The sequence below is a fragment of the Lycium barbarum genome, chromosome 9 (assembly GCF_019175385.1).
Source record: "Lycium barbarum isolate Lr01 chromosome 9, ASM1917538v2, whole genome shotgun sequence".
Classification (NCBI taxonomy): Eukaryota; Viridiplantae; Streptophyta; class Magnoliopsida; order Solanales; family Solanaceae; genus Lycium; species Lycium barbarum.
This window is the reverse complement of record NC_083345.1, coordinates 125,509,280-125,527,788: the sequence shown is the minus strand read 5'-3', so window position 1 is coordinate 125,527,788 and position 18,509 is coordinate 125,509,280. Positions and strand designations below refer to the sequence as shown.

Genomic DNA, 18,509 nt, shown 5'->3' with positions numbered 1-18,509 from the left:
GTTATATATTACGCACAAAACACTGAAAATTTCTCCGTAAGACTCGTAATTCTGAAACTTCCCTATGAAATCTCCACAATCCTATTAACACCATAATCTCACAAAATCCTTCTTCTTTAACCTACAAAGTTACATATATACAAAGTTATTATTAGAATATATTGGCCATATTGCACGTGAAAAACTATATATATTGAGAGATCGGAGATGGCTGAGAGGTTTATAATTGAGGTTGAACCGGCGAAGCCAGGGAAGGATGGAAAACCAGCGGTCGGACCGGTTTACCGGAGTTTATTCGCTAAGGATGGTTTTCCACCTTCTATTGATGGCCTAGATAGCTGTTGGGATATTTTCCGGTAAGAAAATATTTACATGCTTTAGCCCATATTTTTGAGTTTGTTACCCAGTTTAGACCATATTTGTGTATATATAAACACCTTTTATATAGTATTATACACTTTTATACAAGATTGATACATTATCTATGCTTCCCCTAGGTATAATGTTGTATATTTGGCTACGTGGCATAATATTTTATGTTGGGCTGTATATTTGAAATTTCCCTAAATTTTTGTTTGTTGGCGTTGGGTTCTCGATATATTATTTATGCATATCAAATAATTTTTTTTAACACAAATATAAAGTTTGACCAAAGCTGTAGCTAAAGGGGTGGCAAAGTAATTTTCAGCAAAATTTTGATTAAACTGCATGTGGATTTCACTTTTCACCTTATAACTTGATTGGTTTGATTTTAATATCTACCTTGAATTTATTGGATTAGTTCCAAAAGAAGGGTGTAGTCTCTTTAGCTTTATATATTTGATGAGTATTGAAATATCTTTAGTTACTACTACTTATTTGGGTAGAATAAGGTTATTCCCTTTGTCTCATTTTATATATAGTACTGGGTGCATACGGAGTCTAAGCTGTTATTTTGACTTGTATAAAATATCTTAATGATAGTGGCAGAGGCGGAGCCAGGATTTTCACTAAGAGGGTTCGAAAATATAAAAGTGTAAGAAACTAGGAAGCCAAGGGGGTTCAACATTTACTATTTATACATAAAAAATAATTTTAACCTTGTGTATAAGTTGTAATTTTTTGCTCAAGGGGGTTCGGGTGAACACCTTGGCCACAACTTAGCTCGCCCCTGGATAGTGGAGGAAAATGTTAATAGTAATAGTTGAAAAGTTAGTTTGATAGAAAAATTATTACTCAAAATTTAAGAGAATGGTGTCGAACATCTCAAAGCAGAAGAGTGTCTCATAAATTGGGACATAGGGAATATTATATCTGAACTTATTGGTTTAGTTTTACCTTAAAGGTGTAGTGCTTTTATATATTTGACGAGTAATGAGTGCTTCCCAGATTGATTTTGACTTTTTTTCTTTTTTGCAAAATATTTAGACGTACTTAATTCAGGTAAAAAGTAGCTATCTCTGCCTTTTGGCTATTAATTATGTACACAAAAAGCTTGCTTTCAAATACTTATAGGCAAATGTGCATACATGGGGTAGACAATACCCTTAAAAATATGAGCTTTATTTATATAGTACTCATTCAGAATAAAAGGGTTCTTGCAAAAGTTTGTCATTGTACTGAACTTGCATTAGCCTTGGCATGGTGTAGCATCGTTGTTAATGTTACTCTTCCAAAATTTGATTTAGTTGATGATGGTGCTTACAAAAATTTACTTTCTAATATTAGAACTTGAAGATGTTTTCTTGTGTATGTCACAGTTTGTCAGTGGAGAAATATCCCAACAACCGAATGCTTGGCCGTCGTAAGATTGTGGATGGAAAGGTATGTTCTACTTTAAATATTTATGTATTAGTATCAACTCCTACAAGGATTCTTGTTTTCTGAATTCATGTTAGCTGATTCTTGTATTTGTTGATCTTATCTTCAGCCTGGAAAGTATGTGTGGATGACTTACAAAGAAGTATATGACATTGTCATAAAAGTAGGAAATTCCATCCGGAACTGTGGGGTAGAACAAGTAAGTTAATTCCCAACTCTATATGGTTTTTATGCTGATAATTTGTCTGATGAGAGAAGAATGCTAATGATAAAGTTTCATCATTGAATACTGTAGCTAGAGGGAATTTAGCTTTTTGTTTGTTGCCTAGTTATAATAGGATTAGAAGTAAATTAAAAATCAATGCACCCTTTACATAAGTTTAGTTACATGTTTAAATGTGGATTTCATCCTCCTTGACTGTTCACTTTTCCCATAATTGAGGTATGTTGTTCTTATCCTTTTAGTAATTCAGGTGTCTCTTTGTCCTTTGTTTAATTATTTCTTGTAGTTTCACATGTTGACTTATGTTGTCTGTTTCTTATTGTTCATTCCCTTGAGTTCATTTCAATCAGTACCTTAACCTCCTGTTAATTTGACTTCAAATGCTAGGGAGGAAAATGTGGTATTTTTGGTGCCAATTGCCCTGAGTGGATTATGAGCATGGAGGTATTTCCCTTTTCTGTTGCTTAATTTGTGTATGTCTCGAGTGTTTCATGTTCTTTGTTTCTTTTCTTTTTTTGTTAGCTGTCTCCATTGAGATTAAACATCTATGACAAGGAAATTCTATTAGTATAATTGTTCTTGTCATGTTAACACAGCTCTTGATTTTGCCCCATAACATGGACATCTATATTCTTAGCATGATAATGTTTGGATTGCACGTGTACTAATCAGTTGTTCTGTTTGGCTATCTATTCAATTCTTGATAGCTGAATGTCACATTAATTTTCCTCTCTTTTTTAATACTAAGCTCTTTCAAATGATGACTTGTCTTAACACTTTTATAAGTCATACAATCAGATATCTTAATTGACATGAATAAACACCACTTTAAGCATTATCGAATACTGGGATAAGAATGTCGATTGGGAGGTGAGTTTGGGACTCATTTACGGCTTCTTTTTTTACCTCTAAATGAGGATCTGTATTGGCTTAAGTATTACGTTTACTAGTTTCTAGTATTATGTAATTACTGGTTATCCATTCAATTATGTGATATCAGCAAGTCTATTTCTATGAATAGAGCATAGTTTCATTCCTTGAGAAATTTCATGAGTTGTGTGCCTACTTCAACTTATGGGGTAATTTCATGCTTCCTTTGGTATTTTTTCCCCTCAATTTGGCTCCTTCAATTTGTTAGATTCTATCACATATATCCTTTTCTCCTATAGCAATCCTCTTCTTATTTCCATGTGTTCCTTTCATGCTCTAAAATTATCAGTTTTCTGCCATATTATGGATCACTTTTTTGTTCTATGAAACAAAGAAACAGATCTTAGGACTGCATCTAGATTATTGAATTGCTTGCACTTTCAGACACAATAGGGATGGAAGTTGATTCTTTAAAATTAAGTACGATATATTTGTATAAATCCAATTCAATTCAAACTACTAGAGAAGAAAAAAGACGCCTCTCTGACTGCTCTTATTTCCAAGTTCACTTTCAATCTATTTGGTTTTCATATTTTTGTGATCCTACCTTTGCTGCTAACTATTTCTTTTGTTGCTGCTTATAATATCTATTGTTTGCTCGGATAGATGTTAGAAATTAGACATTGTGAGTATTCTTATTGGTTCTGATAGCAACTTATTAATGCAGGCATGCAATGCTCATGGACTTTACTGTGTCCCTCTGTACGACACCTTAGGTATGCATTCTCCTTTGTGCCAATAGTGGTTCAATGCTCTCCTTGTGATAGAATTTATCGTTCTTGGTGTTACTCTTAAACATAATAGAAATGTCCTGGGCTCATTGAAATGATATGAATGATGGTGGAGTTTGACTACCAAGAGGCTATCACGTTTGCCAGTCATATGCCTTTTTATTTTCATTTTCTTTCTTAGAAGAAGGATTGTCATGCTGATGTAATAATTAATAATTAATACTTATTAACAATATTTTTGATGTCTTCAGGTGCTGGTGCAGTGGAATTTATCATTTCCCATGCAGAGGTTGCAATTGCTTTTGTTGAGGAGAAAAAAGTTCCCGAGGTATGCATTTTAGGAGTTGTACCTTTAACAGACATACGATATTAACTTCTCAAACATCAGTCTGGGATTCCACAAGCATGTTGATCCCCATGCTAGGTATACATGACTTTCTATTCAAGACTCATTAATATATCTCGCGTAGAAGTGAAATTAACTCATCCATGCAGGACAAAGTATGATCTGTTTGAACATCTGTGCTGTTTTAAAAATATATAAATGTTTTAGACTTGGACATCATCTCTAACAGAACTTTGGATTAGTATAGCTTTCAGAAATAATTGTTCAGATAGGGTAATGACAAGAGACATTTCAAGAATAATTTTCCAAGATTGTTCTTTAAGAAGTTTATTAATGTTGAATTTGGAGCTATGTTCTTGAACATTCAGGGATGTGATTCTTACTAGAATGTCCTCTTATTCCTTTTCAGCTTTTGAAAACATTTCCAAATGCAGCGAAGTACTTGAAGAGTAAGTCAGCTGTAATTTAGTTTCTTTTTCAGAAATGTGACACACGTCATGTTAATGGCAATTGTTTCCTGTTCTTTATCACCAGCGGTTGTGAGTTTCGGGGAAGTCACTCCTCAACAAAAGGATGAGGTTGAAAAGCATGGTGTGGCTCTCTATTCCTGGGATGAGTTTCTACAATTAGTAAGAATTCTCTTTTCAACTTTTATCTTTCTGTTCAGATTTCTTATGGCTGTTTAAAAGTCACCAGTAAAGTGTGTTGTAATCTGCATGCCAAGGTTGTGACTTCTAACACAGTGCAAAAGGGGAAATAAACAGTTTTGAGTCCTTAAAAACAGGAATCGGAAGCTAGTGCAAATAGATTTACATGTTGACTGGTGATTGATTCCAATTTAGAGCCCGTTTGGATTGGCTTATAAGTTGCTTATAAGCTGTTTTCAGCTTTTTTGAGTGTTTGGCTGATCAGCTTAAAGTCTTTTTGTGCTTAAAATAAGCTCAAAAAAATAATTGGGCTCATTTGACTTAGTTTATCTAAAACAGCTTATAAGCTGAAAACAGCTTATTAGCCAAAAAAAATAAGTTAGACTACCCCAACTTATTTTTTTTAGCTTATAAGCTGTTTGCAGCTTATAGGCATAAGCCCATCCAAACAGGCTCTTACACATTTTTGTTTAATATTTCCTCATTTCATTTTTTGCTAGGTTTTCCTTGTCTCAGATTCGACCTTCCCATTTATTCTTTATGTTTCTGTTCTTAGACGTGCGGCTGCTCCTGTTATTAAGAAATTATTCTTGATCTGTTGTTTGCAGAAGTTTGGTAAAATTGTACTAAGTTTAACACTCTTGTTGAATGATCTGCTAAGAAGAGCATACATGACTAGCTCCAGTAACTTCCTTGATAATGATGTAAATATTCATGCATGATAGTTTCCTAATATCTATGTTTCTGAATATCAACATATCTAATCCTCCGTCTATTTTAAAGACCGTGCAAGTTTTGGCAATTGCCCTTGAGAGCAAAGCAAATGGTTAAGTCATACTCTAGCCTATGTTTTCTATCAATAGGTTAGTTGATCATTTAGGAGGGTTCTTCTTGAGATGAAGTCGATGTTGATTGGGTCAGGAAACTCAGAGCTTAATTAGGAGTTCTTATGGTTCATTCAGACTGCCTAGGCATAACACTTGCTCTGAATGATTTCTTATTCTATTTTTGATTTGTTATTCTATGTTTTGTCGTTGTTATGTTCCTTCCAACTGGCGAATTATGCTTCCATTGGTCTGAATTGGATAAGACTAGCAACTTGTGAAAAGCTAGTTAAAGATCTGGCTCTAGTTTCACCATTACAAGTTTCTGCATGAAATTTCACCCACCCGTTTGGGTGATTTTTGTTTGTGGATAATTGTTAGTCATCCAGTTGGCTCTTTAGTTTCGTTTACTGCCAAAATATTCATATTTAGCAGTACTGAGATCAGTGACGATATGTGAGGAAATAGGCCCCTAGTTAGCGACGAGAAGTGCATTCACTTGGGAATATAATCATTGATGCACCACTTCCCTACTTTTTTTTGGACATCACATACTTATATCAACATGACCTGGATAATTCTTTATGCTAACATCACACTTCTCAATATGTGCAGGGAAGCAAAAATCAGTTTGATCTTCCAGTGAAAAAGAAGAGTGATACCTGTACAATAATGTATACTAGTGGAACAACTGGAGAACCCAAGGGCGTGATGATTTCGAATAATAGCATTGTTACTCTTATATCTGGAGTGAAGCGTTTTCTTGAGAGTGTAAATGAGGCGGTGAGATATATATTCTTTTTTTTTCCTAATGTGTTTCGGTAAAGCATAGTGAGAGTTTTAGTTTTGCTGGAAAATATGTTTCTTTTAAGTTTTATCTTACCTTTCTGTATTGCAGCTGACAATGAATGATGTATATATCTCATATCTTCCCTTGGCACATATATTTGATCGGGCGATTGAAGAATGTTTCATTAATCATGGCGCCTCAATAGGATTTTGGCGAGGGGTAAGATGTCTGAATCTTCTATGAAATGATAGAAAACCTTATCTTATGCATTTCTTACCATGTTGCAGGATGTAAAATTACTAACTGAAGACCTTGGAGAGCTGAAGCCAACAGTCTTCTGTGCGGTACCCCGGGTATTAGACAGAATATATTCAGGTAATATCTTAGTGCTCCCTTACAATTGATTCATATGAAGTGTCAAATATTTTCACCTAATCACTAATATAAACCTTCCTCTCTTATGAATATCTATGTGTTTGACTAGAGTACCCATGTACTTTAGATGTGATTTATATAGAAAGTGTGTACACATAAAATAAATAAAGACAAGTATTATATTTTCTTTATAATGATGATGTCGGGGCCGAACATGTGCACACCTCGAGTATTCCATTGGATACCTGCAACCTTCACCAACACATGTACTAAGTAACTCCGCCCACCAACGCTTAGACAGATGAGAAGAAATCACCTAGTGCTATTCGCCTCTACTAGGATTTGAATGTTGGTCTTAAAAATTTAACTCAGTTTATTGACCAATACGCCACATCCGTAGGTGCTAATACAAGTGTTCTTTCTACAATTTTACAGATCTCCACACATTAGCGCTAGACATAAACTTTAGCTACATGGTAGAATTATGCTAATGGAAATGAAGGATGTCATGAAAAATCTGAGGGCTAGAAATGCTTGTGGTCCGGATAGTAAGTCTTGTAGATGTTTGGAAGTATCTTGGAGAAGCTGGAGTATTATGGCTGACAAACTATTCAATGTCATATTATGGAGTGGAAAGTTGCCATGAGTGGACAAATAGTACCTAGATTCTGATAAATAAGCACAAAGGAGATACTCAAAGCTGTATAACTGTCCTGTCATTATACTTATGATTTATATAGTGGAACTTTAGGAAAGAGCATAGTTCGTAGAGTTAGGGACACTACAAGAGTGACAGAAAATTGATTTGAACTTTTACCCAGTATATCTACAACCAATGTTATATTTTTGCTAAAACTATTGATGATATTTATAGATACAGGAAGAAGGATTTGTACATTATATTCATTGACGTAGAGAAACGTATGATAGAGTTCCAAGAAAATTTCTTCGATAGGCGTTGATAAGAATGGAAACATATCATATATTGTATATATGTCATAAAGGACATGAACAAAGGAACTATCACAAGTGTGAAAATAGTAATAGCAGATGCTAAGGATTTTTCCATGGCCATGGTTTATATTAGAATTTACTTTAAGCCGGTGCTTGTTTACCCCAATTATGGATGAGCTAGCCCACATTACAAAATGCTGAAATCTCATGGTGTGTGCTATTTGCAGACAATATCGGTTAATTGATGAAACTAGGGTGTCTACCAAAAGCTTGAATTATTAGGACACACTTAAGAGTTTTAGTACAAGTAGAAGTAACACATAACATATGAACTGCATTTTTCTATAGTATTTTTACACATATGGAAAGGTCTACTTTTTATCCACTATTTCACCAATTAAAAGCCAATTCGCTCCATTCCCTTTCCCTCAGATTTGAACATGGATCAGAACAAACCGATGCCCTGAGCTTGAGAAACTGCCACACATCAACAGAAATTTCGATGTGCTTGACTTAAGAAAAAGAATCAGAACCCCACATGATGAAATGTGATGCAGCTATAAATAATCAAATAAAATCTTAAGCTTTTAGATGAGGTCGTTCATACAACGATAAGGATAAAATGTTCTTCAGTTAGAGACCAAACAAAGTTGTAGGATTTACTGTTCAATGTGGAATTCGCTTCTTTCTCTTGTTGTACTTTTGACTTTGTGCACTTTGCGTCTTAATATTCTGGTTCATTTGACTAATTGCACCGAGCATTCTCAGGTTTGCAACAGAAAATTTCTTCAGGGGGTCGGTTAAGAAGCACCTTGTTCAATATTGCATATGCTCGGTAAGTTCTGTTCCATATTTCTCAAAGAGATGGCAACTTTTTTGTCGATGCAAACATCAGTATCTTAATATGGGTGTTTCACATTGTTGGATTTATACCTGTACTGTTACACAATTCTAGCACTTTCTGTTCTAATTCTAAATGTAGAGATTAGTTTTGTAAGTTAATACAAGCTTCTTCATTTATGAATCGATTTTCCATGGAAGTGCATTTGGACGGATTCTGTATATTTGAGAAGAAATTTGGTTCCCGTTTTTGGTTTAGCATGAATATTAGAACTTATTTGAGGCATTTTCTAATGGAGCCTGTACCTGTAACTCACCTGCCTTTTTAAAATTATGCAGCAAACTTCAATACTTGAAGAGTGGGAGTAAATATCATGAAGCTTCTCCAATTTCCGACAAAGTTGTTTTCAGTAAGGTGGTGAAGCTACTCCAGCAGCTAATATATCTTTTGTTTTTGCTTCCTGTCATACCAGTAGATACGAAACTGAGGTTGCTTTTGCTGATTGCTTAGGTAAAAGAAGGGCTAGGAGGCAAAGTGCGCCTTATATTATCGGGAGCAGCACCCCTCTCATCTCATGTAGAAGCTTTTCTGCGAGTTGTAGCATGTGCTCATGTTCTTCAAGGATATGGTATGTTATCCTTGCCCTCACGTCAATTCCATTGATGGTGTTAAACTTATTGTCTTGCTGTCATCCCTATGATTTTCTGTGTTGTTATCAGAACATTAAGCCGGACAATTTCAGAATCATTATTGATATTGGTCCTCCTATGATGCATTCTTATACATTGTCCCATTGCTCGACTTTTAGTGCCACTCCTACTCGGAGTACTTAGAGCTTGTTTCCCTCTAGCCATTTCTGAAACGGGAACAAGGAATCAATAAAAATGGTTTTCATTACCATTCAATGTGACAATATATATCACAATAACTCGTAGAAAGGAAATTTAAGTGGATTACTTTCGGTATTTGGTTAGATAGACTTCATTACCATTCAATATGATGCAATAATGAAGTGTTATTGGTATGTCAAGTAGATTTATAATCCAGGTTAGAGAAGTCAATGTTTTGTTAAGATTTGGACGTGAGAACATGACTCTTTTTGCAAACTGTTTTTGAACATAAGTAAGCAACTTCAGACAAATTGTAGTGATAAGTATGCAATTAGCTGTCATTTGTGTCTATATTGTAATCGCATTTTAGATTTTATAAATATGGATGAAAAATTGTTACGGTTTCTTTATACGCGCAAGTAACAGGATTGTTGTTCCTGATGATTTGCTAGTGCGCATTCTTGCCAAAGCTGACGATTCAGCATTTATTTTTAGGTCTGACTGAAACATGTGCTGGTACATTTGTATCACTACCTAACCAGTTCGATATGCTTGGTACGGTTGGTCCTCCGGTGCCCAATGTGGATGTGTGCCTGGAATCTGTTCCTGAAATGGAATATGATGCTCTTTCAAGCACACCACGTGGAGAAATATGTGTGAGGGGAGACACTCTATTTTCTGGTTATTACAAGCGTGAGGATCTTACGAAAGAAGTCATGATTGATGGGTGGTTCCACACAGGTTTTTATAAATTCTTTTTGCGCTTGAACTAATAAATTCCGCACTTTCGGAAAAGTTTTAATTGGATTTGTCTCAAACAAATCTCTTGTCAGGGGATATTGGCGAGTGGCAACCAAATGGTAGCTTGAAGATAATTGATCGCAAGAAGAATATTTTCAAGCTATCACAAGGTGAATATGTTGCAGTCGAAAATCTGGAGAATGTATATGGCAATAATCCTGTTATTGACTCGGTAAGTAATCCTGTTAGGTGCATTGACCTCTTAACTATATCAATTTGGTGACTTCATGTGTGCAATATATTTTCTCAACATATAAGGTAGAAAATTCCACCTGCTATGTTCGCTGCTCGTGATCTATCTACGCGAACACTATGCTGTTAAAAGAAAGAAGCATTCATTTCGAATCTCTTTCTTTATGCAAATATATTTCTTTGTCAACTGACAGATGTTTAATTTCGTTTGGATTGATGAGCTGGAATGCATAATTCAGGGTCTATGCTTTAAAAGTTAATGTTCCAGTGTTGGGCATAATGTAATGAATATTAATGTAGAACAGATCATATTGTATAAGTGTTGAGCCATTACGTAGGGTATTATACGAGGGTGCAAGAGGTTCTATTCAGTGTGAAGGTAAAAGTCATAAATGAAATCGAACTCCCAGTCTCATTCCTGGCTAACTGTGAACAAACTGAAGGGTGGGCCATAAATGAGAGTCATAAGGGGTCTTTTTCTACAATATTCCCTGGGTCACTATTAATGTTTGATAGAAAGTTTTGGGCATAATACAACAAATATTCATAAAGAATCTGTTCATTATTTTAATGTTCTTTAGAGATCAAAGCCTTCATTATCTCCAGTCAACAGAGTTCGTTGAGCCTCATTAGCTCATGCTGCATCTCTTTTTGACTGACAAATTTTTGAAGGGTCGATTGGCTCTCACAAATAGTGATGCTAGCTGCATTATTGGTGCTCTCGGATTATACAATATGGTCTGGTAGTAACACATTTATCCATTTTTGGTTCTACGGTTCTCAATTTTTTCTTCTTGATTGGCTCCAGATATGGCTATATGGGAGCAGCTTTGAGTCTTTTCTTGTTGCTGTTGTTAACCCAAACAAACAAGAGACTGAAAAATGGGCCAAACAGAATGGCCTCTCCGGGGATTTTAATTCCCTATGTGAAAACTCAAAGGTGAAAGAGTATATACAAGGGGAGCTCACAAAAGCTGGAAAAGAAAAGAAGGTTAGTTCTCTTCAACTTTTGCACCTGTTTTCCATAATGCGATGGTTTGCGAAAAATGGAAAGCCTTCGTAAACATGACTTATTTTCTTTGCAGCTGAAGGGTTTTGAGTTCATAAAAGCTATACACCTTGATCCGGTACCATTTGACATGGAACGTGACCTTTTGACCCCAACATTTAAGAAGAAAAGACCACAGTTGCTTAAGTACTACAAGGTAGATTCTCTTTGATCTGCTGGTAAATGTTAAATGTGATCCTTTATCAATTCTATCCATGTCCAAATATTTCCATTTTTTCTTTAGTTGTCCTCTTATTCCTATGCTATTGTATCAGTCAATTGTGGGGAAACGGGTCTGTTACATCCAAGAAGTGTGATTTATCTGTTCAATATCCATGTATTCAGAGATCCTTCTTGTGCTGTTGTATGCTTCTTCGCTTAGATAACAATATAAACTTAACGGACATAAAAAAAAGGAGTAGACATATGACCAATGATCTTGTTTTCTTCGTCTGAAGTTTAGAAAAAGAAAGAAAATTCACCAACTTTAACCCGTTGTTGACAAGGAATGGTAAATGTACCTTATTGATAGAGAGAACGGATGATTGTCTTTTTATATGGTCTTGGGCAATAGCTAATGTTCGAGGTTGTGTTAGGTCCAAGGTCCTTTTTCTTTACATCGACTAACCAAAGACTAGGAGTTCCTGTTTATGAGAAGTCTTGGTTATTTTCCTTCATAAGTCATAACATGATCAATAATCTTGGACGCCCAATGGTGTTTGTAGCATTTTTTTCTATGTTATATCTGGAAGGAAGTTGTCTCGAAAGACCTACAATTTCTTGGAAGCAATGCAAACTTAGTTAAAGATATCGCAAAGTGGAAGAAATAAATTCATATAGGTGATATTATTTATTATATAATTAACTTATTCTCGCTTTTTCTTCTTGGTATAACGTTATGGGTTGAGTTTAATTAGAGAAATGAGGATTCATATGGCTGATCCCAACCAATTTTGGACTGAGGCGTAGTAGTAGTTATATTGTGCAATACGGATTTTGCATAATGGTGTTTCATTTGATAATTCTATTGTTTGTTCAAATGTTCTTTATTGATTTGGTTTTACTTTGTGCAGGACGTGATTGATACCATGTACAAGGATGCTAAATGAACTTGCAAGGCTTGAAACTAGCACCTTTTCTTTTTAACTCCATCTCCCTCTTTTTTAGTTTTTATTTTAATACTGTACATATAACTCAAAGAAGGTGAGATAGTTTTATTAAACTGGATCAGCCTGGAATACAAGGGAAGTCTTATTTTTTATTAATTGGCTTTAGTTTATACCTATCAAGGAACACAAAAAATTACGTCTCTAGATTATGTTATTGTATAAACCAATTGTGGAAAAATAATTATAAACAAAGCGCAATAGTGGCAAAATCAAGTTATTCAAGAATTGCATCTCGATTCTCAACAATGAGTTTGTAGTAGTATGAGTATCTGAGGATGCCACATGAGTAGGAGGTAAATCCTTTACTACATGAGCCATCTAGTAAGATTCACAATTAACCACATTTCAGTCTTGATAATGGAATATTAGCCACTTTCTTGGAGTTCGACGGTTACAAGTGAAACTTCAGGATCTTGACATGAAATTTCACTTGTGAAAGCTGAAATTCCATAATAGTAAGTTAGTAACTATTTTTTAAAGACGATCCGTTAGCGTTGTTACTACTGTACCATTATGAACCACTTAAGATGTAGATTCCAATTGTACTAAACAAGATTTGCATCCCTTTACTTTTTCGGATTTTTACACTGTATAGCCGTTCACCAAAATAATAACCGATAAATGTATATTTTTTGAATATTAATTTAATAGATAAAAGATATACGTACTTAATAATAGTGTATATTTTTTTGTAAATTTGACTAGCGAATATAATTATTTTGGCTGTCCAGCCAAATGTGCAACCTCCTGAATGTGTAGGCCACAATCCTTAATCCGGATCTTAAACTAAAAGGTAAATACCAACAATATTATCTTTAACTAATAATGAAAACCAACTGTGCTTAGCTTCAACACATTACCAATTTCATCGGAATTAGATATTAGAATTATTTTGCTTCAAGAACTATCACACTTTCAAAGACATAGAGACTGTTACGACTATTATCCTTTGTCAAGTTGATTTACAATAGTTCTGTATTTTCTAATTGGGCAAAACGATTCAATATTCATTATGTAAACCATTTAACGGACATAAAAGGACTTTGAGCTTCTTTATATGACCCAAAACAAGAGGTATGCAAATTTTGATATCCAATACTCCATACCTAGTTCGAACTGTATAAGAGCAATAATCAATTTTAGTTTGAAATGCTTGTAGGAGAACTCTAGTCTCTATATACCTTCTCTAATCCATTCGACGTGAGTATCATAGAGCACGTGGAATTTCGTGTGAATTAGCAAGGACCACCTTATAAGGCTAAATATTACGGAGTAATAGATAGCAAAGTAATACCGTGAGAATCAGGAGAGTGAAATAAACATCAAATAGTGAAAAACAGATTAAAGTCAACAAGGCACCAGTGGTCTAGTGGTAGAATAGTACCCTGCCACGGTACAGACCCGGGTTCGATTCCCGGCTGGTGCATTAAGAGCTGTGATGATTATTGCACAAATTGTGAAGTTGGGTCTTCACAACCGTCTGATCTAAATGACGAAATTCAGTGCATCTGAGCTCTTATTTTTTTATTTACAAATATCACTTGTGGTTAAGGTAGTTTGCAAGCTCATCAATTATCACAAGATGTTTTGTGAATGTGTAACTCCATGTAAATGTGCTCATGGTTGCGGTCTCGATATGATTCCTCTGGGTTGAATAGTTTAAAGATAATGGTCAAAAACACATCCGAATTATCATTTTTTTGCGCATTTCACACCCCAACTATCACGTGTTCCCTTTCCTAAACCTCAGCTATCAGTTGTCCCCTTCTCATACCTGAAAGATGGTGATAGTTCAGGTAGGAAAAGGAAACAGGTGATATAGTTGGGATGTGAAACTCGCAAAAAAAAAACGATACTTCAAATATGTCATCATTAACTCATTATCTTAAGAAATTTATGTTATATCGGTTACTCTGTTGTATATAATTAAATTTAGATAAATTAAAGTTCAGCTAATTTTCGATATTTTAGTTTTAAGATGTCACGCCCATGCACTGTTAATATAGGACGTCTCATTTCTAATAGCAAATCGGAAGTGTACAACTTGTGTTATCACTATTAATTGAGACCAAACACTAATAAGAATGCAATTTGCTATTAGTTGGCTATCTAATCATTCTAATAGTACTAATTGCACCAATTTGCATTTCCTTAAGGCGATAGTGTTTGAAAAGTTCAAACACGCCTCATTCTATTAGTGAAGACTGACAAGTCATAAATCATGATAGCTGTATTATCAGAATTAAGGCTGTTAATTGCGAACTAATAGTCATATTTGAATTGTGATTTCTCGGTTATTCAATAATGTCTCTTAGGAATTCACACATGTTCGCGTTACAGATGAAATTGTTTATCGTTTTATCTCTTCCGTTCAACATCCTATGAAGCACACATAACTTTTGAGTTGATATAACTATCCGGCATATTCCAAAACTCATTGGTCTGACTAGTCTATATTCACACCACGTGAGACCCATTTAAGGGAAAGAGGCTCTCTATCAAGGTTTTTTCCATTTTTAGGGCTCAAATCTCAGACTTCTAGTTAAGTATGGAGAAATTTCATCAATTGTCCCACCAAATCCCTTGGTGATAACGCACTTATAACTAGTAGTTCTTCGATTTATTTGGCTTCAAGGACTATTACACTTTCAACGACACTGAGACTGTATCGATTACTACCCTTTATCAAGTTGATTTATAATAGCTCTGCATTTTCCAATTAGACAAAACAATTCATTATGTAAACCAGTTAACAGACATAAAATAAAAGAACATTAAGCTTGCTATGGTTTTTCCCCCTACCAATTGGGCTCTCCCTTCACCATCTCCATCGGGATGGTCTACAAGGTTCTTAACTAATATTCTTACTGAAGTAAATTCTAGTTCGGAGACTTACAGGTTTTCTCCTTGCGGAAGCGGATCCTCTTCAGCAACCAAGAATCGAATTAGTGGTCGTCGGGAATCCTCATGTACGAATGGAAACCCTTGTTCTACAACCTAAATAACCTGTTTAAGATATCCAGAGAATTCTACTAACCCTATCCGTTCTCTAGACGATTTAGAGTACATATTCCAATACTCATAATGGTGTTTATATAGACCATATTAAAGCTTAGGCTTAGATTAACTAATGAGCCGTCTTGCTTAGTGTATAAGGCTCAACAGATATTTTTCCCTAACACTTACGACAGGACGCTTGCCTAGCCAACCTTGCCACAATATTGTTCTATGCAAACGGGCGGTTTAGAAGTTCGGCCCCATTTTTTTTGGTGTCGTAGGGCAGAAAATGACCTTTCTAATGCATATTTAGTCGTATCGGCATGACCCCACTACTTTGTTTTCGATCGGAGCATCAAGCAGGTGGTCTTTTTCTTCTTAACACGCGGCACACCAACTCGAAGTTTGATTTGAAAATCTCTCTCTACCTTCACAAAAATTCTCACGGCCTTCTCGTAGGTTTGAATTGTTCTTAGGCTACCGTTGACCTGCACTAAAACTTGAATAACAAGTAATAGGTCAATAAAGCATCAGTGGTCTAGTGGAAGAATGCAATTGAACCCCTGCCACGGTACAGACCAGGGTTCGATTCCCGGCTGGTGCATCCAGGCCTGTGATGATAATTGCACTAATTGTGAAGTTGGGTCTTCACAACCATCTGTTCAATGATGAAACTCAGTGCAACTGAGTCTCTACCTTTATTTTTCATCCTTTTTTAGTAATCCTAAATACTACTAGTACTAATTACTTCAAAATTAAAGTAATAGGTTAAAGTTAATAACCTTTGTTACGTGTGGTATAAGTGAGTTTGCAACTTGCAAGCTCATCAATAATCATAGGATGTTGTTCTGTAAATGTGTTATTCCACATAAATTTACTCATGGTTGGGGTGTCAATTATTTGCTTCGAACGGTTATTTTAAAAACTTAATATCATAAGAGTATCAATTATTTTTGTTTTACTCTTTTATATATCATCAAAATTAAAATTTTCAAAATTATTGCAGTCATCTCGGTTCTCTTCGGTATTAATACGGTTCACTTAATTTTTGAAATTTTATTGTTAATGTATCATGCCCATGCACTGTTAATAGGACGTCTCATTTCTAATAGCAAATCGGAAGTGTACAATCTGTGTTATCACTATTAATTGTTAATTAAAGAGATTGAGACCTAATACTAATAAGAATGCAATTTGCTATTTGTCGGCTATCTAATCTTCCTGGATCCGCCTCCGGTTAAAAAGCAAACAAATGAAAAAGCCTATAATTAATAACTTCAATACTGGAACAAGCAAAAACCCACTTTTAGGTGTTAATCCTTATCAATTAACATGTTAATTAGAAATGAGTAGCCTTTAATTGATCATTGCATAGGTTTAGTAATAACAAAGAATTTGGAGTGGCAAAAAATTCTGCAAGTGATAAGAAAAACAAAGGTCGGTTTCAAAGTCTAGAAAATGATAAATTTGTCAAACCGACCATCGATCGTGGCTTAGGTCCAAACTACACCTTTTTCCAAAATTATTTCCATGAAGAATTGACAGCTCCTCTACATGAAAAAAAGCAGAAAAATAGTGACCCCTTGAAATTTGAATCCCTGATTAGACAATGTAGTCATCCCACCTTCTATTTTTGTCCAACAGCAGCAGTCCCATACACGATTGAAAAATTAAAATTTCAGTGAATAATATACTCGTCTTTTTATTCTTCTTCATGTAAATATCAATTTTTATTGACTAATTCGACAACCATAACATACATCTAACACATACGTCGCATGTTGCCTTCTTGCCATTGAATGTTTGGGTCCTACCCATAAAAGTAAAGTTTTTTTTTGTAAAAAGCGTTTTACCTCCTCGATAGATCTACCCAACACAAATTTAATGGGTCATTCGGTAGTTGATTTGGAGGTGAGTTATGCAGGTTTAAATCTTGCATAAGTAATATTAGGTTTGATAGCTGGTTAAGAGGTAAGTTATTCAGGTACAAAATTAACAAGGTGCTTAGTTTGCAATTTAGCAACCCACATAACTAATATATGTATAAGTTATGAGCTAGAGCATCTATATTTTATTTTATGCATGATAAAAGGTGAATTAACTAATATATGAATGACTAAACCCTGCATAAAAATAATACATATCTCGCATAACTAATTCCTGTGTTACTAATACCTGCATAACTCTAACTAGCTACCAAAGGACCCCTAAATTAATGAGTAACACCAGCAAATTTTAGGTATAGCAGATGCTTATTAAACCACACAACAAAAGAGAAAAATCCAATAAATTCAGAGGCGGAGCCAGAATTTAAAATTTGTGGGTTCGGGGTTTTAATTCTTTAAAGTTACTGGGTTCTTAATTAATAATTTGTACATAATCGAGAAAAAAATTGATACAAATATATGATTCGGACAAAAGCTACTGGATTCGGCTGAACCCGCACCGGAAGGGCTAACTCTGCCCCTGCCAATAACCCCTTTTCAAACCTTTGCTAATATTGTATAGATGGCCTTTTCAAACCTTTGCTAATATTGTATAGATGGTTCTAATTTTGACATGGTGAACCAATTAGGAAAGTCATAATTAAGACGGTACAAATAAAGAAAATAATGACAAATTCCATGTAATTACCACTTGAATATAGCAAGGCCAAACCCTAAATCCCATCAACCTAGACATGCATGCTAGCAAGCAGTTAGAAATCTTTTCTTCATGTATATACCTAACCAGCTTGCACATTTTATTCTTGTAATTTTAACAATCAAGAATTTTTTCGTAAATTAAAAAATATTTTTCTCAATAACTTAAGATTTTGAATAAGAATATTGTTAGTAAAATACTCTTATCTCTCGTTATCTCATCACACACGATTTTTTCCTGAAACAATTTTACAAGGTCCTAAATGCAGATTGGCGACCAAAATAAATCAAAAAATATTTTATACTCCTTTATTTTAATTTATGGGACACTATTTTTTTTTAGTCCATTCCAAAAAGGAATTTCAAATA

The 18,509-nt window shown here is 34.7% G+C and overlaps 1 protein-coding gene and 3 non-coding genes across 4 annotated transcripts; all 4 read left to right on the top strand.

Moving 5' to 3' along the window:
* The first annotated feature begins 50 nt into the window (after positions 1 to 50).
* On the top strand, positions 51 to 12,691 carry LOC132609931 (long chain acyl-CoA synthetase 4-like). Its single transcript, XM_060324144.1, has 19 exons — positions 51 to 356; positions 1,740 to 1,803; positions 1,910 to 1,999; positions 2,411 to 2,467; positions 3,621 to 3,669; positions 3,936 to 4,012; positions 4,440 to 4,479; positions 4,565 to 4,659; positions 6,117 to 6,284; positions 6,400 to 6,510; positions 6,579 to 6,666; positions 8,389 to 8,455; positions 8,800 to 8,875; positions 8,972 to 9,089; positions 9,787 to 10,032; positions 10,125 to 10,264; positions 11,093 to 11,275; positions 11,370 to 11,489; positions 12,406 to 12,691. The coding sequence occupies exons 1-19, from the start codon at positions 208 to 210 to the stop codon at positions 12,439 to 12,441; spliced, it is 1,974 nt and encodes a 657-aa protein (XP_060180127.1). The 5' UTR covers positions 51 to 207; the 3' UTR covers positions 12,442 to 12,691.
* A 1,165-nt stretch (positions 12,692 to 13,856) lies between these two features.
* Positions 13,857 to 13,927, top strand: TRNAG-GCC (transfer RNA glycine (anticodon GCC)). Its single transcript has one exon. It is a non-coding gene; the product is annotated as a tRNA-Gly (tRNA).
* Positions 13,928 to 13,931: 4 nt separating this feature from the next.
* On the top strand, positions 13,932 to 14,017 carry LOC132612502 (small nucleolar RNA snoR114). The gene has a single exon (XR_009571856.1). It is a non-coding gene; the product is annotated as a small nucleolar RNA snoR114 (small nucleolar RNA).
* Positions 14,018 to 16,106: 2,089 nt separating this feature from the next.
* LOC132612504 (small nucleolar RNA snoR114) lies at positions 16,107 to 16,190 on the top strand. Its single transcript, XR_009571858.1, has one exon. It is a non-coding gene; the product is annotated as a small nucleolar RNA snoR114 (small nucleolar RNA).
* The last annotated feature ends 2,319 nt before the right edge of the window (positions 16,191 to 18,509 follow it).

Excerpts from the sequence above, each read along its gene's own strand:
- LOC132609931 (XM_060324144.1), top strand. The coding sequence starts at position 208 with ATGGCTGAGAGGTTTATAATTGAGGTTGAACCGGCGAAGCCAGGGAAG. Across the intron at positions 3,670-3,935 it reads CCCTCTGTACGACACCTTAG|GTGCTGGTGCAGTGGAATTT; the intron begins GTATGCATTCTC and ends TGATGTCTTCAG. Across the intron at positions 4,660-6,116 it reads GGGATGAGTTTCTACAATTA|GGAAGCAAAAATCAGTTTGA; the intron begins GTAAGAATTCTC and ends CAATATGTGCAG.